This window comes from Mirounga leonina, unplaced genomic scaffold (assembly GCF_011800145.1).
Source record: "Mirounga leonina isolate KUSES-001 unplaced genomic scaffold, KU_Mleo_1.0 Mir_101664, whole genome shotgun sequence".
NCBI lineage: Eukaryota > Metazoa > Chordata > Mammalia > Carnivora > Phocidae > Mirounga > Mirounga leonina.
The window spans coordinates 20339189-20363441 of NW_023270175.1; the positions used below are offsets into that span (position 1 = coordinate 20339189).

At 40.2% G+C, this 24253-nt stretch overlaps 1 protein-coding gene and 1 pseudogene across 1 annotated transcript; both read left to right on the forward strand.

Moving 5' to 3' along the window:
* Positions 1-13318: 13318 nt before the first annotated feature.
* Positions 13319-14122, forward strand: LOC118011547 (annotated as a pseudogene).
* Positions 14123-15126: 1004 nt separating this feature from the next.
* On the forward strand, positions 15127-15901 carry LOC118011554 (coiled-coil domain-containing protein 169-like). Its single transcript, XM_035006454.1, has one exon. The coding sequence runs from the start codon at positions 15127-15129 to the stop codon at positions 15769-15771; it is 645 nt and encodes a 214-aa protein (XP_034862345.1). The 3' UTR covers positions 15772-15901.
* The last annotated feature ends 8352 nt before the right edge of the window (positions 15902-24253 follow it).

Genomic DNA, 24253 nt, shown 5'->3' on the forward strand with positions numbered 1-24253 from the left:
ATGTAGATACATCATCTCCTTCTGGCTGTCCATCGGTATCCTTTAGCATGTCTTTAATAACCTGGTAAACTTAAGTAAGTGTTTCCCTGAGTTCTGTGAGCTGCTGTAGCAAACTAACCAAACCCCAGGAGGGGACCATGGGAACCTCAGATTTATAAGTAGTCAGAAGCACAGGTGACAACCTGGACTTGCCAATGGTATCTGCAGGGGGCTGGGGGGAACAGTCTGGTGGGACTGGGCCCTTAACCTGTGGGATCTGACACTATCTCCAGGTAAACAGTGTCAGAATGGAATTAAATTATAGGACACCCAGCTGCTATCACAGAGAATCCCTTGTTGTAGGGGGAAAAAACTCACACATCTGGTGTCAGAAGTGTTGAAATGTGACAGTAGTGTGAGAATAAAGGAGACACACAGGAGGGAAGAACGAGACTTTTCTAACACACCATCTCACTCAGAACAAAAGCCAAAGTCATTACAAGGGCTTACTAGACCTTACACAATCATCTGCCTCACCATCTCCCAAACCCTGCATCTCCTGCTACTCCCCCTTGTTCATTCTGCACCAGCCCCAGTGGCCTCCTTGCTGTTACTTCAACAAACTGGACATGTTCTACACAGGATTTTTGCACTGGCTATACTCTCCACCTAGAATGATCTTTCCCCAGATATCTGCATGTCTTACTCTATCACCTCCTTCAGGTCCTTACTCAAATGTCCCCTTCTCAGAGAGGTTTTCCCTGGCTACACTGCAGCACCCCCCCCAAATCTCCCTATCTCCTTTCTCTGCTTTATTTTTCTCCCATAGCACTTAGTGTCTTTTAACATACTGTATATTTTAACTATGTATTTATAGTGTATTGTTGCTTTCCCCCACTAGAATGTAAACTTAAGAAGAGCAGGGACTTTTGTGTTTTGTTCACCACTTTATCCCCAGTGCTGAGGACAGTGACTGGCACATAGTAGGTGCTTATTAAGGGCTAAATTGCAGGGGCACCTGGTGGCTCAGTCAGTTAAGCGTGTCCTTCAGCTCAGGTCATGATCCCAGCATCCTGGGATCGAGCCCCGTGTCGGGGTTCCTTGTTCAGTGGGGAGCCTCCTTCTCCCTCTCCCTCTGCCCTTCCCCCCACTCATACACTCTCTCTTGCAAATAAATAAATAAAAATTTCTTTTAAAAAGGACTAAATTACATCCCCCCCCCCCAATTCATATATTGAAGTCCCAATACCCAGTATCTCAGAATGTAACTGTATTTGGAGATAAGTTATTTTTTTAAAAAGATTTTATTTATTTATTAGAGAGAGAGTGCACACAGCAGGGGAGAGGGAGAAGCAGGCTCCCCGCGGAGCAGAGAGCCAGATGTGGGGCTCTACCCCAAGACCCCAGGATCACTACAATGAGATAAAGGCAGACACTTAACCCACTGAGCCACCCAGGCACCCCTGGAGATAAGTTCTATAAAGAGGTGATTGAGGGCGCCTAGGTGGCTCAGTTAAGCGTCTGCTTTCAGCTGGGGTCATGATCCCAGAGTCCTGAAATCGAGTCCCATATCCGGCTCCCTGCTCAGCGGGGAGTCTGCTTCTCCCTCTCCCCTCACTCCACTCTCGTGTTCTCTCTCTCTCTCTCTCTCTCTCAAATAAATAAATAAATAAAATCTTTTTTTAAAAAAAGAGGTGATTGAGTTGAAATGAGGCCTTTGGGATGGGGCTCTAATCCAGGATTTCTAATCCAGAAATGAGGCCATTGGGATGGGGCTGGTATAACAAGAGGAAGAGACACCAGGGGTAGGAATACACAGAGGGACAATCCCATAAAGAGGCAGCAAGAGGGTGGCCATCTGCAAGTCAAGGAGAAAAGCCTGGAACAGATCCTTCCCAGATGGCCCTCAGAGGAAACCAAGCCTGCCAGAATCTTCCTCTTGGACCTCCAGCCTCCAGAACTGTGAAAGAATAAATTTCTGCTGTTTAAGCCTCCCAAGCTGTGCTATTTTGTTATGGCAGCCCTAGCAAACAGGGTGTTCAATGAATATGTGCTTTGAATGAATGGATAAACAGGTAGATGGATATGGCAGGAACATAAGAAAAACTCAAACCAGAAACAGTATAAAAGTGGTAGACCTCAGGGATGGGAATATGGGTGAGGAGGAGTGGGGCAGGAGACAGTTGCTTTTTATTATAAGTCCTTCGGCACTATTTAATTTTTATCTACACAAATGTATTATTTTGGCAAATGTTAATTTTTAAAAAGGGGTGTTACAGAACAAAAGAATATAGGTTTGTGAGACTTTATATTACTGGTTCTCCATCCGGGGCAATTTTGCCCTAAATATCTAGACATTTTTTCGTTCTCCAATTTGGAGAGAGTGCTACAGGCATCGGGGGGGTGGTTAAGGCTGGGGATACCGCTACATATCTTACACTGTGCAGTACAGCACCCCACAAAATGTCAGTAGTGGCAAGATTGAGAAATCCTTTTACATAATTGTGTGGATGATAGTGCCATAACAAATTATTAAGGAAAGTTATGGCTGTTTAGGTAATAGAATTAACCTCCGAGAAGAACTTAATATAGGAAAACTACCATACTATGCTACAACCGATTCTTTGGTGCCTTTGTTAGAGAAAAATTCTGGACTGAACGATAGTTCTGATGGCAGTGCTAGGAACATGGGAGACACAGTATATATGGAAGGACTGACTGACTTCTGTCCATAGATTTTTTTTAAAGATTTTATTTATTTATTTGACAGAGAGAGACACAGCGAAAGAGGGAACACAGCAGGGGGAGTGGGAGAGGGAGAAGCAGGCTTCCCACTGAGCAGGGAGCCCGATGCGGGGCTCGATCCCAGGACCCTGGGATCATGACCTGAGCCGAAGGCAAACGCTTAACGACTGAACGACCCAGGCGCCCTGTCCATAGATGTTTATACAAACCTTCAATATACGCAAATGCAAATGGCCATTCATCCCACATCACCTCACTCTCACCTCACAGCCTCTTCCTGCCAGTCTAATTCACCCACTCTGCTCTCTGCAAATCAACACTCAATACTCCCTTCTTTCTTTTATCCCAAACCCCAATTCCAAGATTTCTCCCAGACCACAGCTCATGCTGGAATGCCTTTTCTGCACCTTTCAGCCAAGATTTCTTTCTCCTTTTACCTCTCTCATGAAATCTCCATTCCCTGGAAAAGAGGGAGTAATTTCTCACTGGTTCCATCTTGCTTAAAAACAGAACTCCTTCCTTGCTCAACAACCTATCAAAAGCACCTACTTTTTCACACACACCACTAAGTAAATATCTAATGTATGGATCTGTTAGGTGTTTTGATTGCTGTGTATTCATGATAAATGTATCTGTGCCAGTATTATGTCCAGTTAGAGGTGGTATAGACAAATGTCTTGTGATCGGCTTTGAGAATGTGGTTTCCCAGGAGGGGTGTGAGAAGAATCAAGGGCAGTCACTCTTCCATGCTGTTGCTCAGAACATTAGTTCTGACCTCAATGAGCAACATTTTCATGCTGCCAGGTACTGAAAGCCTGCTAGGGAAGGGGGAAGATCCTGTTCCAGAATCAACGCACTTTGGAATATCTATAGAAGGAAACACAAGAGACTGGTAACAGTGGTTTCCACCTCAGAGGTAGAAACTGGAGAACTTAGACATAAAGGTGGGAGAGAGACCTAATTTTCAGTGTATACCCTTTTATAACTTTGGAATTTTGCTCCATGTGCATACATTAGCTATACAAGAATATTAATTAATTTTTGTGTCAGTATACTGTACAAAACTACAGTATTTGTATCTCAAGCCAAACTTCTACCCAGCTACAAATGGATGTAAAAATATCATGTTTTTTTAATATTCTAAACTGAGGTATTAAATATATATCCTGGCAATCTATTAGACTCTGAATCCCACACTGAGAAAAAGACTAAAAAGAAATTGTCTGCAATGATATGTTCCTTATTGACATGATTGTCTTTATATCACGTGGAAATAGGCAGAAGAAAATTGACCTAACTATAGTGTTCATATACCTCCCTAAAGCAACACTTTTAAAAATAATTGGAGGGCTGAAAAAATGCAATGACAAAATTTTATTTACATTTTAATATAATATATAATTGATTGACCAGGAGCTTTAAGCACTCTGTTCTAGATGGCAAGAGAAGACCATTTTATCCGGGAATAAATAGTTCTCTCTGCCTTGTTTTAGTTTGGATGTAATAATGATGAATACCAAATCCCCTGGGATGAAAAAATGCTTTATTGAGAACTCCATTTCCTCAAATTTTTCTCTTTCCCCAGTGACTGTAATATCAAATGTCACAAGTTTAAAACAAAGCAAAAGCATGGAAATGTCCCTTGCTCAGACTGAGCCTCTTATATGAAGATATACTCCTTTTTTATCTGACCTGTAAGGCCCTTCCGAATTTGAGGATGTCTACCAGACCTCTGGCCATCCAAGGTAAAGGATCATCATTCTGGTATATCTTCCCCTGGCCACTCCAGGAAATTGACTTTAGTTCCCACTGATGAACTTCACCCTACTGACATCTCCCATCACATTTTGCTTCTAATCTCTGAATTAATTTGCACAGCAGGTGAGCTGGAGACTAATTTTCAAAAGGTGCCATGAATATGTTTTTCAAATGTACTCCTTAACCACTCTTCTAAATGAAGAAGGAATCGGGCAGGCGAAGCTGAATCAGCTAAACCAGGCAATCTACCTACCTGGAGATTCTTGGTATACCTCTCTGTGTGTTTCTGTTCTGGGTTGAATAGACATCCCATTGGTTATTATATTTATCTGTGGAAATTTAATCTCTGTTATTCTAAAATAAAAAAGTCATCTCTTCACCCTTACAAAGTCTGTTTCTGATAACAGCTTTATTGGTTGTGCATGCACACTGATATATTTGTCTGCTAAGGCTGCCATAACGAAATACATAGACTGAGTAGCTTAAACACAGAAATTGATTTTCTCACAGTTCTGGAGGCTAGAAGTCCCAGATCAAGGTGCCAGCCAGTTCAGTTCCTGGTGAGGGCTCTCTTCTACCCTTATGACCTCACTTAACCTTTATTATCTCCTTATAGGCTCTATCTCCAATTCAGTCACATTAGGGGTTAAAGCTTCAACATATGAATGGAGTGGGGGGAATTCAGCCCATAACAACTGAATTCACAGTAACGGACTGTTTTATATTTTAGTAAATTAGCAGGTTATCAAAGATATAAGATATATATCAAAGATATTGGGGGAGGAGGAAGAAGGGTGTTAGGAAGGAATGGAAAAAATCAGCTGGTGGGGGGCGCCTGGGTGGCTCAGTTGGTTGAGCGACTGCCTTCGGCTCAGGTCATGATCCTGGAGTCCCTGGATCGAGTCCCGCATCGGGCTCCTTGCTCGGCGGGGAGTCTGCTTCTCCCTCTGACCCTCCCCCCTCTCATGCTCTCTCTCTCTATCTCATTCTCTCTCAAATAAATAAATAAAAAAAATCTTAAAAAAAAAATCAGCTGGTGGGATAGGAAAGGAGGAACAGGAGAACTCCATATGGACAATCTCTAACCAGGAGAGTGTTAAGTTTTTAGTAAAGTCTTGCACGAAAGCAAACGAATTCCACAGAATTTTTTGAATCCCCACTCTTCCTAATATCCACTAAGGCAAAGCTCTGCCAGGCAGGCTGGAATATGAACATTGGCCTAACCTGTCCCATCCTGATTTCAAGCTCACGGGAGAATGGCAACTATGTCCCTTTAACTCATTCTCTACAGTATTGCTTGGCAAAGAAGCATTTAAATGCTTTTGGTGGTGATGATTATGAAGAAAAATGGAATATAAATGGCTACTGACAAGTTTCATTGTAACAACTTTTATAACCCCATTATTAAAGAGATGAATATCTTCATATTCCTAAATAAGAGGTAATCACATGTCTAAAGGCTCTTCGCCCCTCACTTATTTTGTTAAAATGCTATTCTCATTTATTCTCAATCTTTTCCTCCGGATGTGCATTAGTTACTATGGAAACATTGGGATACCACCGTTTGAGCATATCAACATTCCCAAATTCTATTAGAATATGAAGCCAATTTACTGTGGTATTGGGGGAGAGAGTTCTTACCTCAGAGTTATAAATGAAATGTATGGCACTGCCACACAACACAAGCCCCACTTAGCACCACAAAATGGGTAAGGCTCATCTTACCTGCCCACTCTAATCCTGACTGGAGTTATCAATGAAATTGTCTTAGTCTGTCCATGCTGCTATAACAAAATACCATAACAGGGGGAGGGGGACGGGGGGAGCCTTATAAACAACAAACATTTGTTTTTCACAGTTCAAGTTCAAACTCACAGCCCCAGCATATTTGATGTCTGGTGAGAAACTGCTTCCTAGACAGTCAATGTCTTCTCACTGTGTCCTCACATGGTGGGAGGGGCAAGGGAGCTCTCTGGGGTCTCTTATAAAAGCACTAATCTTATTCATTAGGGCTCTATCTTCATGACCTAAGAACCTCCCAAAGGCCCCACCTGCTAATATCATCATCTTGGGCGTTAAGTTTCAACATATGAATCTGTGGGGGACAAAAGCACTCAATCTATAGCAGAGGTCTACTAAGTAAAGATATCTATCCATAACAACATCAGCACGGGTTCTTTTCTCTTTTTGCTGTAATTATCATTTATTCATAAACAGTTTATTTGTGTCATTTCCACTTTAACCCAAGAGTTTTTAGGCTAGTCATTTTAAATTTCAAAGTGACCAGATATTTTCACCCCCTGTGGTTTTCTTGTTAATTTCCCATTTTTAATTTTATTGTGGTAAGAACTTTCGCCCATGTGTGGGTACCTACTATACATCTTGACCACAATGTCCTGCATACAACTAAAACTGAATGTATCATCTCTCTTGAACTAGATGCTCCTCCGTATTCTTTACCTCGGTTGTAATACCACATCTACCCAATCACTCAAGCTAGAAAATCTGCAAATCAGCTTTCCCTCCTCCCTCCCCTTATTCATTAAATTGGATCAATCACCAAGCCTTACAAATTTTACCTCCTAACAACTCCTCAAATTTCTCCCCTCCTCTATATTTCTTGACATCATCTACTAAATAATGCTATGAGAGATAAGGATTAAGCTCACTCCCACCACTCCCACCTCCCATCCATCCCTTCCAATATAGTTTCAACATTATTTTTATTTCCTCAAATGGTTGTCTTTTTTGCCTTTTTAAAAAGATTTTATGTATTTTTTTTTATTAAAGATTTTATTTATTTGACACAGAGAGAGAGACACAGCGAGAGAAGGAACACAAGCAGGGGGAGTGGGAGAGGGAGAAGCAGGCTTCCCGCTGAGCAGGGAGCCTGATGCTGGGCTCAATCCCAGGACCCTGGGATCATGACTGAACCGAAGGCAGACGCTTAACGACTGAGCCACCCAGATGCCCCTATTTATGTATTTATTTGAGAGAGAGAGGGAGAGAGGGAGCAACGGGAGGGGCAGAGGGAGAGGGAGAGAGAATCTTAAGCATACTGTGCTGAGCATGGAGTCTGATGCAGGGCTCGATCCCACAACCCTGAGATCATATCCTGAGCCGAAATCAAGAGTCGGCTGTTCAACCGACAGAGCCACCCAGGCACCACTCTTTTTCACTTTAAAAAATATGCATAAACTTACATTTCCTGTTTGATCAACCATAGGTAGTTTCTCCTAACTGCCCACTTTGTAAGATGAAGACATTAGAGTTCTATATTTCTCTCTCCCTCCTCTCACCCCTACCTCCCAACTTATGTCTGTTTCTCCACATCTCTGTTTTCACATTTATCCATGCCATCATCTTATCAAACCTCCTACTTGGTCTCCCTATTTCCATTCTCAGCCCGTCTTAACTCTTCACACAACAGCCAGAGTGATTGTTTAAATCAATTTCTGCTTTTGTCAATGACAGACTAACTTGTTTCAGACTAACCATCCCATTGAGAGCAACTCTAAAAGCTGAACACATAAAAACATTTTTAGTCACATTGAAGGGCCATCAAGGCAGCATGAAATTGAGACAGACCAAGATTCTGGAGGAGAGAGGGAGAGGGAGAGAGGAGAGATGTGAGCCAGACATCTGGCTGCATTTTTGCTTTTAAGCCATTTGGCCATTTGAAAGCTGTGGAATGAGAAGCTAAGAACCTTAGGAAAAAAACAATGCAGAAAATAGTGCCTGAGAGTATGAGAAGCTGAGAAAAGCTTTCAGAAGTCTAATGAAACTGAGAAAGGGAAAATGGAGTTGAGTGCCCGTGAAGGAGAAGCCCTGGTAAATACCACAGAATTTCAGCTGAATCCCCCCAAAGGGCCACAACCCAGGAGTAAGAGAGAATGGGAAAAAGATCAGCCCTCATAAAGATGGAAGCTCAGTCCCAATCTCTAATCAGATTAAGGTGATCTATCCCTACCCTGAGTGCTTGCCAGAGTAAAAAATAACTACCCCCTGGAGGAAGATAGCATCAGCCAGCACCTCAAATTATCTCTTCAACTTTTTATACGGTGTCCAACATTCAATCAATAATCATAAAGCATGCAAAAAAATAAACACTGACTGAAAATCAAGAAAAAATAGGGACAGGACACCTGGGTGGCTCAGTCAGCTAAGGGTCCGACTCTTGATCTCAGCTCAGGTCTTGATCTCAGGGTCGTGAGTTCAAGCCCCACACTGGGCTCCATGCTGGGCAGGGAGCCTACTGAAAAAAAAAAAGAAAGAAAGAAAGAAAGAAAAGGGGGCGCCTGGGTGGCTCAGTTGGTTAAGCGACTGCCTTCGGCTCAGGTCATGATCCTGGTGTCCCTGGATCGAGTCCCGCATCGGGCTCCCTGCTCAGCGGGGAGTCTGCTTCTCCCTCTGACCCTCCCCCATCTCATGCTCTCTCATTCTCTCGCTCTTAAATAAATAAATAAAATCTTTAAAAAAAAAGAAAGAAAGAAAAGAAAATCAGGAGAAAAATAGACAATTGATACAGAGCCACAGAAGAACCAGATATTAGAGTTCTCAGTCATAGAATATAAAATAATTTAATTAATATATTCATGAAATTAAATGACAAAATGGAGAATTACAGCTATAGAAGACTAATTGCCTATAGAGGAATTATATTAAGAAAAACTGGGAGCCAGGTTTCCCCCTTTTAATCTACTGAGAGGGCCTGGGAGCAGCACCACCCTTGTCTTCGTCAGCTCTGATTACTATAACAAAATGCCATAAACCGGGGGGCTTAAATAACAGAAATGTATCTCTCACAGTTCTGAAGGCTGGGAATCTGTGATCAGAGCACCAGCATGGTCAGGTTCTGGTGAGAAGCCTCTTCCTGGTTTAGCAGATAACCACCTTCTCATGGTACCCTCTTAATGCTGAAGAAAGCTCTGGTCTCTCCCTTTTCTTGTAAGGGCACTTATCTTCCATCCTCATTACCTTGTCTAAACCCAATTATCTCCTAAGGGCCTCATCTCCAAATACCATCACATTGGCAATTAGGGCTTCAACATATGAATTTTGTGGGGATACAAACATTCAGTCCATAACAACCCTAACCACAATGAGCACACCCAGGGCCCAGATCTTGGTTTCTAAATACCATTCTACATTAAAAGGAACCAGGGATTCTTGGAGAAAAGGTTAATCCTAGGACTGGGGGACAGAACGTATAAGAGGAGCTTTAACCTTCTTTTTGTCCCCTAAAAGTAAAGAAGTGCTCAAAGAATAATGGGGGAAATATCAAAAGGACACAGAAGCCAACCTAAAAGGGCTCCCATTGGCTAAATTTGAACATCATAGTAAATAATGATAGTAATAGCTTAAAACCCATTGAATAAAAATAGGAAGTCATAAGTCCATACTGATATGAATGAATGAATGAATGAATGAATGAAGTTTGAAGAGGAACTGGGGATAGATATACATATACAGATATATAAATATACAGTTTCAAAGTACCTGTACACAAAATACTTACTATTTGCAAAGGAAAAAAGAATCACCCTACAGTGGAGAAGCCTAGAAGACACCAACTTAGTGCATTGAAAGAATAAAGCATCACTTCTGTTGTATTCCTGCCAAAAACTTATAAACTAAATATAATCATGAGGAAACATCAGATGAACACAAGTTGTGGGACATTTTACAAAACAACTGGGCTGTAATCTTTAAGTGTCAAGGTAATGGAAGTCAAGTAAAGACAGAGTTACTATTGTAGATTGCAGGACTAAATAGACATGACAACCAAATGCAATGCTTCATTCTGAATTAGATTCTTTGGCTATAAAGGACATTATTGGCAAGTTGGCAAAGCTTGAATGGGTATCTGAGTATTGGATAATAGTGATATATCAATGTTAATTTTCTGATTTGATAGTTACGGTGCAGTTTTTTTAAGTGAATGACCTTTGTTTTTTAGGAAATACACATGGAACTATTTTGAAATGATAGAGCATCGTGTCAGTTATTTACTCATAAAAAGTTCAGGCAATTGGGACGCCTGGGTGGCTCAGTTGGTTAAGCGTCTGCCTTCGGCTCAGGTCATGATCCCAGGGTCCTGGGACTGAGTCCTGCATCGGGCTCCTTGCTCAGCAGGGAGCCTGCTTTCCCCTTTGCTTGCTCTCCCCCTGCTTGTGTTCTCTCTCTGTCTCTCTCTCTGACAAATAAATAAATAAATAAAATCTTTAAAAAAAAAGGTTTAGGCAAAAATTTCTTTGTACTGTACTTAAAACTTTTCTATAGGTTTGAGATTGTTTCAAAATATTTTTAATGTCTCATGAAATATTTTTAATGTCTCATGATGTTTAAAAAAACATGATGAATTAAAATTCATGACATTAACAGCACAGAACAACAGCTCAATTTATAAGGAAATAAACTGAGTTAAAGAATTGAAAGGTCCTTACATTAAGCAAAGGTAAAAGTAGTAATTGCAGGTAGGTTCTAGTCAAAACTACATGTTGTAATTTTTAGGTTAACAACTAAAAGAATAATAAAAGAATGTATTACTAGTAAACTAAAAGATGGAATATAGAATAATAAAAAACACATCATACTTAATGGCTCACTTCTAAAGAATGGAGTATGGGAAGGGGAAAACATAACTTTACAGTGAAGTAACCTGGCAGACACCATCTTAATCATGGTTAATATGACCAGTGATAAGTCATGTTGTTAGCATGCACCCTCTGATATGATGTGATGAGAAACGCACTTCATCTCTGTGGTACACTCTCTCAAAACCCAATAACCTAATCTAATCATGAGAAAAACCCAAATTGAAGGACATCCTACAAAATGCCTGACAAATTCTGCTCAAAACTGTAGGTCATGAAATTCAAAGACTAAGAAACTGTCACAAATCAGGGGAGACTAAAGGCACATAACAACTAAATGCAATGTGGTATTATAAATAGGATCCTGAAGCAGAGTATTTGGACTATTAAAATCCAAATAAAATCTGAAGGTTAGTTAATAATGATGTAGAAATGTTTGTTTCCTAATTACAACAAAGGAGAACATTTGGGAAAATTGAAATTAGGGGAAATTGAACCTGGGTGAGGGGTTTACAGGAACTTTCTGTATTATCTTTGCAACTTTTCTGTAAATCTAAAAGTATTCCAAAATAAAAAGTTTATCTAAAACAAACTTGGGGCTCAGTCGGTTAAGCGGCTGCCTTCAGCTCAGGTCATGATCCCTGGGTCCTGGGATCGAGCCACACGTCCGGCTCCCTGCTCAGTGGAGAGCCTGCTCCTCCCTCTCTTTCTCTGCTTGCCTCTCTGCCTACTTGTGCTTTCTCTCTCTGTGTCAAATAAATAAATAAAATCTTTAAAAAAAAATAAAACAAACTTCATAAATCCAAAAGTAGACAAGAAAGAAAAAAAAAACAGGTATAATAAATATGCAACAAACAGAAAGATGCCAGACATAAATCTAAATATGTTAATAATTACGTTAAATATTATTAGATTAATGTTCTGATTAAAGAAATGGTCCAGGGGCACCTGGCTGGCTCAGTCAGTAGAGCATGCAACTCTTGATCTCTGGGTTGTGAGTTCAAGCCCCACATTTGGCATAGAGCTTCCTTAAAAAAAGAAAGAAACAGAGACACAGTCCAACTGTATGAAAAAAATCAACCATATGCTGCTTGCAAGAGATACATTTTTTTTTTAAGATTTTATTTATTTATTTGACAAGACACAGCAAGAGAGGGAACACAAGCAGGGGGAGTGGGGGAGGGAGAAGCAGGCCTCCCGCGGAGCAGGGAGCCCAATATGGTGCTCGATCCCAGGGCCCTGGGATCACGACCCGAGCCGAAGGCAGATGCTTAACAACTGAGCCACCCAGGTGCCCCAAGAGACACATTTTATTTTATTATTTTATTTATTTTTTTTTAAAGATTTTATTTATTCATTTGACAGAGAGATAGAAGAGCATAAGCAGAGGGAGTGGCAGAGGGAGAGGGAGAAGCAGGCTCTGCACTGAGCAGGGAACCCGATGCAGGACTCGATCCCAGGACCCTGAGATCATGACCTGAGCCGAAGGCAGACGCTTAACCATCTGAGCCACCCAGGCGCCCCCAAGAGATACATTTTAAATGTAAGTGTACAAAATGGTTAAAAATTGGGGCGCCTGGGTGGCTCAGTCGATTAGGTGTCTGCCTTCAGCTCAGATCATGATCTCAGGGTCCTGGGTTTGAGTCCTATGTCAGGCTCCCTGCTCAGCATGGACCCTGCTTCTCCCTCTTCCTCTGCCCCTCCCCCTGCTCATGTGTGTGCCCTCTCTGTCATAAATACATAAAAATCTTTTAAAAATATGTCAGGACATATGAATATTAGACAGAATAGACTTTATATTCTGGAGGATCTGGAAGGCTGTATGCATACAAAGGGCTGCATATATGCTCGGGGGAGATCAGAAATGGCTGACCTTAGGCCTTATACAAGAAGAAGGTAAAAATCAGAGAAGACTTGTAAGCTGCCTGAACTTAGAATAAGTGTACTAACACATGCACAGATTCCCTAGGAAAAGGGTGGAAACCTTGCTGGCTCAAAGTGTTTAAGCAAAATCTTTGACAAATAATTGGCTGATCACTAAGCTATGATGACCCAAGGGTGAAACCTAGGTGGCTAGGCTTAAAAATAAGAACAAGAATGTTAAAAAACAAACTGAGCAAAGATTCCAGTTGTCACCACAGGGGAGATGGACACTACATAATTAGTCTAAGCATATCACTAAGCAAAAACAAAGGAACATAGTGCGATATAAAAAAATAAAAATAACTCTCCTCCAGCCACCCAAGATGCTGAAAGGAAAGAAGGTGAAGGGGAAGAAGATGGCCCTGGCCCCTGCTGTTGTGAAGAAGAAGGAGGCCAAGAAGGCGGTCAATCCCCTATTTGAGAAAAGGCCCAAGAATTTTAGCATCGGACAGGACATCCAGCCCAAAAGGGACCTCACCCACTTTGTCAAATGGCCCTACTACAACTGGCTGCAGTGGCAAAGGGCTATTCTCTATAAACATCTGAAAGTGCCTCCTGAGAGTAACCAGTTCACCCGGGCCTTGAACCTTTAAACAGCCACTCAACGGCTTAAGCTGGCCCACAAATACAGACCAGAGACAAAGCAGAAGAAGCAGAGATTGTTGGCCCCCGCTGAGAAGACAGCTGCTGGCAAAGGGGATGTCCCCACTAAGAGGCTGTCCGTCCTTCGAGCTGGGGTTAATAATGTCACCACCTTGTTGGAAAACAAGAAGGCTCAGCTGGTAGTGACTGCACATGATGTGGATCCCACTGAGCTGGTTGTCTTCTTGCCTGCCCTGTGTCGTAAGATGGGGGTTCCCAGCTGCATTATCAAGGGGAAGGCCAGGCTGGGGCGTCTGGTCCACAGGAAGACCTGCACTACTGTTGCCTTCACACAGGTTAACTCGGAAGACGAAGGAGTTCTGGTTAAGCTAGTAGAAGCCATCAGGACCAATTACAATGACAGATATGATGAGATCTACTGTCACTGGGGAGGCGATATCTTGGGTCCAAAGTTGATGACTCTTATTGCCAAGTTAGAAAAGGCAAAGGCTAAAGAACTGGCCACCAAACTGGGCTGAGTGGACACTGTCAAATTTTCTGTACATAAAAGTTACAAAGTTCTCTATAAATAGATAAATAAATAAATAAATACAAAGAAACAAGGTGTAGCCCATACACAGGGGAAAAAATCAGCTTATATAAATTATCTGCAGGAGGGCCTCCATGATAGATTTAGTACATAAAGACTTCAAATAAGCTATTATAAATATGTTCAAAGAACTGAAAGAAAATGTTTAAAGAATTAAAGGAATGAGTGATGACAATGGCTCATCACATAGGGAACATTAATAAAGAGATATGAATTATAAAAAAGAAAAGAATAAAAATTCTAGAGTTAAAAGGTACAACAACTGAAATGAAAAATTCACTCAAGGGGCTCAACAGCAGATTTGAGCTGATAGAAGAAAGAATCAGCAAACTGAAAGGTAGATCAATAGAGACTATCCAGTCTAAAGAACAACATGTAAAAAGGATGAAGAAAACTGAAGAACCTCAAAGGCCTGAGAGACACCATCAAACATACCACATATGCATAATGGCAGTTCCGGAAGAGAAGAGGAGGAAAAGGGGGCATAAGTATATGAAGAAATAATGAGTGAAAACTTCACAAATTTGATAAAAAACATTAATCACAACATCTAAGTTAACTCCATCCAATCTACATCCAATTTCAATGAATTCTGAGTAGAACAAATTCACAGATATTTATAGCTAGAGAGGTCATAATCAAACTTTTGAAAGCCAAAGAGAAAACTTGAAAATAGCAAGAGGAAAATCACATGTGAACCACAATGAGATTAACAGCTGACTTCTCATCAGAAACAATGGAGAAAAGAAGGTGGTATTATGACATATTCAAAGTGCCGGGGGAGAAAACTCAACCAAGAATTCTAGGAGTCAGGTCACCATGGCAACAGCTCATGACAACACTTTCTCCTCCCCAGCTTCTGGGTGTCCCTTAAGGCCTTCTGCTGTAAGCTGTGCTGAGGAGAAGGGTGTGGGAGGTCTCTGACCTGACACCATGGGGGACGAGAGAGGGGACGACTTTGAAGGTATGAGCATTGACCGCCTTAAACTGGAGTTATTGGAAGAAATACATATGAAAGACTTAGTACAGATCTCAATACTTGAAATAAGACACAAGATAGCGGACCTGGAAGCCAAACTCAATACTGACAATGAAGGTGGTGAATGGAAAACCCGTTATGAAGCACAACTTGAACTGAATGATCAACTACAAAAGCAAATTGTTACTCTCAAAGAGAAAATGGAAAAAATCCGTGGAAATCCTTCAGATAGACTAGCTTCTATTCGTGTCTATGAGCGAATGCCAGTGGAATCCTTAAATACATTACTTAAACAGCTAGAAAAAGAAAAAAGGAGTCTTGAAAATCAAGTGAAAAACTGTGCACTTAGACTGGAACAAGAATCAAAGGCTTACCACAAAACCAATGATGAACGCCGCGCATACCTAGCTGAAATGTCTCAAATATCTGGCTCACACCAAGTTTCTAAAAGGCAACAGATGGATCAACTTCATAGAATTAAAGAGAATCATGTGAAAGCAGGAAGACAAAATCCAGCTTATCAGAAGATAGTAAATGCCAAGAAAGGACAAGCAAAAAAGATTACAAAACCAAACCATCTTCCAAAACTCAATCCATGATGCCAGAACTGGATGGATTTCTATTTCTTCCCTTTCTTCATATGTAATTTTCAACTTGTAAAGTTAGAGTTCAGTGCATTTTTCAGGGAATGAAATAGATTTTTAAAAAGAGCTATTAAAACTTCTTTAGCTCCTCTTCCAGATGTTTGTTCCTTTATTTTCGTGAAAGTAATTTTTTTAGTAATTTAGTTTAGTTTTAAAAATTACTCTAGGAAGTCATTCTACTGACCCTAATATATCTAATAGCAGTTTGTGATTCTTAAAAAGTCCTAGAGAAACTAAAGGTTATCATCATTATACTTACTTTTTAATAATCTCTCCATGATATGCTTTGATAAGTAATATTGCTATTGTATTTGGTTTCTAGTCAGCTGTAATCTAAAAATGTGAGCTCTGGGTACCTGGGTGGCTCAGTCAGTTAGGCATCTGACTCTTGATCTCAGCTCAGGTCTTGATCTCAGGGTCATGAGTTAAAGCCTGGCATGGAGCCTACTTAAAAATAAATAAATAAATAAAATTTTTTTAAAAATCTGAATTTACCAAAACTTTTTGCTATTTTAGGCTGTGTCATGCTCTTTTTTTAGCCCAAAGCTTAAACAAGGCTGCAAATCAACTGCATTTTAAACTTTGGCTTGAAGTATCATGGTATTGAGGAAATAGCCTTCAATCAGGAATCAGCTTGGTTATAGTCCCCACTCTGCCTTGAACTTAACGAGATTTGGGGAAAGTCCCTTTACCTCATCTTTATTTCCTGCACCTGTAAAATGACTGAGGCAAACTATGCAACTTGTAAGGCTTCTTACCATTCTAGAAAACCAATACATATTCAGCTACAGGGTCCTGCCACTTAGCACATAGTGAATTAAGTCATGTTTGTGATGTTTATTAATTCATAGTAATGACCTTATTTTTTGGACCAAACTTAGCAAGTGTCCAAAATACTCAAGTCTAGAAGTGGAGACAGAATGAGGATAGGAGAGAGTTCTTTTAGAAAATTTATTAAATTCACGGGGCGCCTGGGTGGCTCAGTTGGTTGGGCGACTGCCTTTGGCTCAGGTCATGATCCTGGAGTCCCTGGATCGAGTCCCGCATCGGGCTCCCTGCTTGGCAGGGAATCTGCTTCTCCTTCTGACCCTCCCCCACTCTCATGAGCTCTCTCTCTCTCTCATTCTCTCTCTCTCAAGTAAATAAATAAAATCTTTAAAAAAAATTTATTAAATTCGGGGCGCCTGGGTGGCTCAGTCATTAAGCATCTGCCTTCGGCTCAGGTCATGATCTCTGGGTCCTGGGATCAAGCCCTGCATTGGGCTCCCTGCTCAGCGGGAAGCCTGCTTCTCCCTCTCCCACTCCCCCTGCTGTGGTCCCTCTCTCACTTTGTCTCTCTCTGTCAAATAAATAAATAAAATCTTTTTTTTAAAAAAGAAAATTTATTAAATTCTCCTATTCACACTTAGACTGTTTTTGTAATTGTCATATAGGTCTGCAATACACATATAATTTATTTTCTCAACTTCATAAGTGAATTTAAATTCCCAGAAATCACCCAATGGTCAGTAGTTTTTAGCTAATGGTGTTCTCACCTTGTATCTGGCACTAAAACCTAAATTCTATTCAGTATCACCAGTAATGAATACCAAATGCATTTCTATAACTATCTATATATTTATTCACTTTCTTTAAGGAGAATGCATAAATTCCATATAGCCAAATAATTCTTTTATATGACTGTAAAATATAATGCAGTGAAATATAAAGTCACCTCCTATAAATTACTCTACCTTGGAGCTGTTTGGAAATATTTTCTTCTACTCTTAATTAAGCTAATTACAGATATCGGATACCATGGCCCATATTATCAAACAAGTACTAGATTTTTATGTTTTACACCATCTTTCTTAGCATTAGCAACAAATTGCTAATCTTAATATTAGTAATAAATAGAATCACAGATCATCACTGAAGAATAAAAAAGTTTTTTTTCTATCATATAGAGGTAGGCCATTGTAGGGATTAAATTAAGAACATTTAAAATTATCTCCATCATTGTGATGGTCTATTAATTGAACATCTTACCACGGGGATTTATCATGTTTTAAGTGTTAGGAGCTTCTTTGGAATACTTCCCAGATAACAGAAAATGTCCGTCTTAAACACGGTGATGGAATGTTGATGGGGTAGTGTAAAGGACTGAAATGGGAGACTTTCAAAGATCTGTGTTCTGATATCAGTTTTGCCACGTCTAAGCTTCTGACTATAAGTAAATCACTTTACGTTGCCTCACTTTCATTATGTATAGAGTTGGGAATATTTACCCTAACTACCTCCTTGGGATTGCTGTGCACATCAAAGGTACTTACTAAACATTTATTTATTTACTTCTTTATACCTTATTTCCCTCTGAAAGGGTGCCACTAAATTTAGAGGTATAAAAGCAACATCCACAACATGGAAGATGAAAATAAAAGTTAAACAGTTTTGCAAGAATTTGTGACTAAGAAACACTCTAGCTTTAAGCTTTCTAACAGCCAGCACAAAGAAAGAATGAGCTACATAGCTCTCATTAGTTTTGTAGATGGAATACACAAGTAGTGAAAAAGTTTTCCCTCGTTCCCTAGTTCCAAGCTCTGAAGATAATTTGTCATGAGAGGTTTTATAAGAAGGTGCAATTATTTATTGCAATAATCAGAGCAAAAATGAGAGTTTGGGATCCTTCTTTGTTTAATACTGAAATATGTATTAATATCAGTATTTTTAAGTTTAGAATTCATAAAGCAAAAAATCAGTAAAACAATATTTAGTATATTTCAAATTTTTAAATGTCTAAATGTATTACAAAATATCAAGAAATACCATAAAACATAAACACAGATGTTGCTATAATCAAAAAGACAGATAATAACAAGTATTGGCTAGGATATGGAGAAATAGGAACCCTCATACACTGCTGGTGGGGATGTACAATGGTGCAGCCACTTTGGAAAACAGTTTGGAAGTTCCTCAAAAGGTTAAACATAGAGTTATATGACTCAGCAATTCTAGTCCTACGTATATACCCAAGAGAAATTAAAGCCTATGTCCAGGGGCGCCTAGGTGGCTCAGTCAGTTGGGCGTCTGCCTTCGGATCAGGTCATGATCTCAGGGTCCTGGGATCGAGCCCCACGTTGGGCTCTCTGCTCAGCACGGAGTCTGCTTCTCCTTCTCACTCTCCCTCTGTGCTTCCCCCCACCTCAAATAAATAAATAAAATCTTTAAAAAAATAAATCCTATGTCCACATAAAAACCTGTACATGCATGATTATAGCAACATTATTCATAATAGCCAAAAAGTGGAAGCAACCCAAATGTCCATCAACTGATAAATGGATAAACAAAGCGTAGTATAGCCAAACAATGGAATATTATTCAGCAATAAAAAGAAATGAAGTACTGATATATGCTACAATGTGGATGAATCTTGAAAATAGTAAGTGAAAGAAGGCAGTCACAAAATACCACATATGGCATAATTCCATTTATATAAAATATCCAGAACAGGCAAATCCATAGAGACATAAAGTAGATTAGTAGTTGCCTGGGGCTGGTGGGGCCAGAGGGAGGGTAGGTGATGGGGAGTGACTGCAAAGGGTACAGGGTTTCTTTTGGGGTGATGAAAACGTTCTAAAATTGATGATGGTTGCACAACTCTGTGAATATACTAAAAAACCACTGAACACTTTAAGTGAGTTAATCATATGTTATATGATTTATATTTCAATAATGCTATTATTAAAAAATAATCTTATATTTACCGAAATAACCCTTAAAAAATGAAGACCTCACAGAAAAAGACATTCCCGGGGGGAAAAAAAGCCCAAGAGAACCAATTGCTATCAGACCTGCCTTATAAGAAATTTTGGAAGTTCATCAGGCTAAAAAATAATAATAAAAAAATTTTTAAAAATTAAAAAAAAAGAAGTTTGTCAGGCTGAAGAGAAATTGTAACTTGAACCCACACAAAGAAATAGAGCACCAGTAAAGGTAATTACATAGGAAAACATAAAATACAATGTAAACATATTTTTCTTTCCTTCTCACAACTGATTTAAAAGATATCTGCATAAAACAATAATTATTAAAATATTGGTAGATTTAGAATATATAAAGATAGCACAAAGGAAGGGAGAGGAAAGGAAGCAATATTAAAGCATTTCTGTACACTACCAGAAGTAAGTTAGGATTAATGTGAAGTATATTTTTTTTGGTTAAGATGTATATTGTAATCCCCACACCTACCACTAAGAAAATAATTCAACAAAGAGAATAAATAAAGAGAATTAAGATGGCACACTAGAAAACATCTATATAGTGCAAAAGTAGGCAGTAAGGAAGAAATAGAGGAGAAAAAATACACGAGGCATAGAAAATAGCAAAATGGGGGCGCCTGGGTGGCTCAGTTGGTTAAGCGACTGCCTTCAGCTCAGGTCATGATCCTGGAGTCCCAGGATCGAGTCCCACATCGGGCTCCCTGCTCGGCGGGGAGTCTGCTTCTCCCTCTGACCCTCCTCCCTCTCATGCTCTCTGTCTCTCATTCTCTCTCTCGCAAATAAATAAAATCTTAAAAAAAAAAAGAAAATAGCAAAATGGGGGCACCTGGGTGGCTCAGTCTTTAAGCATCTGCCTTCGGCTCAGGTCATGATCCCAGGGTCCTGGGATCAAGCCCCGCATCGGGCTCCCTGCTCCACAGGAAGCCTGCTTCTCCCTCTCCCACTCCCCCTGCTGTGTTCCCTCTTTCACTGTGTCTCTCTCTGTCAAATAAATAAATAAAATCTTTAAAAAATAAAAATAAAAAAATAGCAAAATGGTAGTTATAAATAATTACATTTATATGATAATCAATACTTACATTAAATGTAAATGAAATAAGCATTAAAATAAGAATAGATGATCAGACTAGATTTTTTTTTAAGATTTTTTTAAATTTTTATTTATTTATTTGAGAGAGAGAATGAGAGAGAGAGAGCATAAGAGAGGGAGAGGCAGACTCCCCACTGAGCAGGGAGCCCGACGTGGGACTCGATCCCGGGGCTCCAGGATCATGACCTGAGCCAAAGGCAGTCGCTTAACCAACTGAGTCACCCAGGCGCCCGATGATCGGACTAGATTTAAAAATGGGATCTGGGGCACCTAGGTGGCTCAGCGTCAGTTAAGCATTCAACTCTTGATTTCAGCTCAGGTCTTGATCTTAGGGTCACGAGTTTAAGCCTCACATTGGGCTCCATGCTGGCGGGGAGGCTACTTTAAAAAAAGGGGATCTAATTGTATGTTGCCTAGAACAGATACTTTAGATTCAAGGCACAGATATGTTGAAAGGATGGAAAATGATACGCTGTGTGCAAACCGTAAGTAACCATAAGAGAGCTGGAGTAGCTATCCCAAGGCATTAGTTTTCTACTGCTGTGTAACAAAGGACCACAAATTCAGCAGCTTGAAACAATAACCATTCATTAGTTTACAGTTCTGCAGGTCATAAGACCAGGCAGGTTCTCTGCCTAGGGACTCAAAAAGCAAAAATCAAGGTGTTGGGCAGGCTGGCTTCTTATCTGGAAGCCCTAGGGAATAATCTGTTTCTAAACAAACAAACAAAGCATCTGCTCCCAAGTTCAAAGAATCTGCTTCCCAGTTCAGGTTGTTGGCAGAAATTCCGTTCCTGGCAGCCATAAAACTCAGGCCCCCATTTCCTTGACACATGGTCCCTACTATCTTTAAGCAAGCAATAGAGCTTTAAATCCTTCGTGTGCATTGAATCTTTGTCAACCTAATTTAGCACCAGCCAGGAAAAAATTTTTGCATTTAAAGGGTTCACCTGATTAGGTCAGGCCCACCTAGACAATCTTTGTATAAGATTAACTGACTTGGGGCTTTTTAAAAAAAAATTTTTTTTTAACATTTTAAGTAAGCTTTATGCCCAATATGGGGCTTTAACTCACTATCCCAAGATCAAGAGTCATATGCTCTACCGACTGAGCCAGCCAGGCGCCCTGACTTAGGGCTTTAATTACATCTGAAAAATTGATCACTTCATAGCAGTATCCAGATTAGTATCTGAATGAATAAGAAGGGAACAGGAATCTTGTGGAGCCATCTTTAGAATACTGTCTACCACAACTAACATCAGATAAAATAGACTTTAACACAGTGTTACTAGAGAAAAAAAATGACATTTTATAGTGATAAAGAGTCAATTCATCAGGAAGACATAACAATTATAATACACACCTAACAAAGAAGCCCCAATATAAATGATTCAAAAACTGAAAGAACTGAAGGGAGAATAGTCTCTAGTATCTTACTCTCAATAGAACAAGCAGCAATGTCCACAATAACCAAAATATGGAAAGAGCCCAGATGTCCATCGACAGATAAATGGATAAGGAAGATGTGATACATACACACACACACACACACACACACAATGGAATATTACTCAGCCATCAGAAATGAAATGTTACCATTTGCAATGATGTGGATGGAACTAGAGGGTATTTTGCTAAGCAGAAATAAGTCAGTCAGAGAAAGACAATTATCATATGATTCCACTCATATGTGGAATTTAAGAAATGAAACAGGATCATAGGGGAAGGGAGGGAAAAATAAAATAAGATGAAATCAGAGAGGGAGACAAACCATAAGAGACTCTTAACTATAGGAAACAAACTGAGGGTTGCTGGAGGGTTGCTGATCAGACTAGATTTAAAAATGGGATGGGGGGGTGCCTGGGTGGCTCAGTCAGTTAAGCATCCAACTCTTGATTTCAGCTCAGGTCATGATCTCAGGGTGGTGGGATTGAGCCCTGTGTCGGGCTTCTCGCTCAGCGGAGAGTCTGCTGGAGTTTCTCTCTCCCTCTTCCTCTGCCCCTTCCCCCCTCTCTGTCTGTCTAAAATAAATAAAGAAATCATATTAAGAAAACTTTGGAGTGCTGATAATAGAGGTTTTCAGTAGTAGGGCTCAAGTTGTTCCAAACAAGCATAGACATTTTATTATGGGAGTAAGAAGAAGGAGGAACACAAGTAAAGTTATTGAATCCTTGTAGGCCAGCCCATAACTAGGTTTCTTATTTATATGGCCTTAGCTAAGAAAGTGGATTTGAAACTTCAGAGGTCTCTAACGATATGTTGGTGGAGTTGTAAAGTGTGTTAGAAATATGCTCATATTAAGGTGGCGGGCCTGGCAGTTGGGTTGTTGGAGGGTATGATGTAAAGTCTATGTAAAGATTAGTGGTATTTGTGTGTAATTAAAGGGAAGGAGTGGTTGTGGTGGTCATGGTCAGAGATGCAAGGTGGGAGATTGTGGTGGATAGTGGGAGGAGAGTAGTAGAAGGCACTTGGGAGTGAATGGTCCTCTCCCCAGGAGGTCCAGGGGTTGACTGATAAGAGGCAGGTGTCTCCTGGGGAAAGCAATAATCTCCATTACTTTTTAGAATGACACAGATAGTAGTAACTGCTACCAGATTTCCCTTTAGGCATGGGAGTATAGGAGTGTACATTTTAGCAAAGAGCAAGGAGTATAGCAGGATCATGAGCTCTGCAGACAGTGAGTTCAGGAACATAATAGGATCCCTAATATCAAAGGAAGAAAAGCAAAAATGTCCTGAGTCCATTTTGGGCCTTAGGAGAGGCAGTTCATGCGCACTGTTTGTTTGGAGGTCTTAGCGCCTAGGGTGAAGTTGTCTCCAGCACAGGGAGTGAAGTCATCTCTAGTGGTGAGGTCTTGGATTGAGGCAATGTTGTCTGAAGTGATGTCATCTCCAGCAGTAAGTTCCTGGACCAGGGCAATGTCATCTAGGGACTTGGGATATACTTTTTAGGGGGATACCCACTCAGGTTGATGTGGGTCTTAACATTTGCCATGTTTGGTTGAAACAATGGCTTACTTGGAGAGTTGGGCCTCCAGATTATAAACCAATGAAAGTATCCAGACCTGTGGTAAAAGACTACAATCACCAGCATGGCGTGCAGCTACACTTAACAGGCTTTTTATTTGGGGTGGAAGTTTAGGTTCAAATGGGTCATATATCAGATGAGCAGCTGCCCTGCCTATGGAACAATCTATGGTTAACGGGTCCTAGGAGAATATGCACCCTGGATCTGGCTTCCAGCCCCTATGGGATGGAGCAAGATCAAAATTTATAAAGATTGGTTAAAGCCTGGGGTAAGATAGAGACTCATGGAGACTGAAATTTGAAAAAGAATTGTTTGAGAAGACCATTATGTCTCTTAGTTAAACAGGCTATTTGGGACCTACTAGAGTCATAGAAGTTCTATTGAGCATCTTTTCTAAGAGCGAGGAATTGTATATTTTAGGAAATGAAATGTTACCTTGGTTATTATTATTGTTTCTAACTCCAAAGGTAATGAGTGTCTTGGCAAGGCCTTATATTTAGAGGACATGGGTCCTTTTATATTTTGGGTGTCTATGAGGCAAGAGACTCCCAGAGTTCTTTAAC

Excerpts from the sequence above, each read along its gene's own strand:
- LOC118011554 (XM_035006454.1), top strand. The coding sequence starts at position 15,127 with ATGGGGGACGAGAGAGGGGACGACTTTGAAGGTATGAGCATTGACCGC.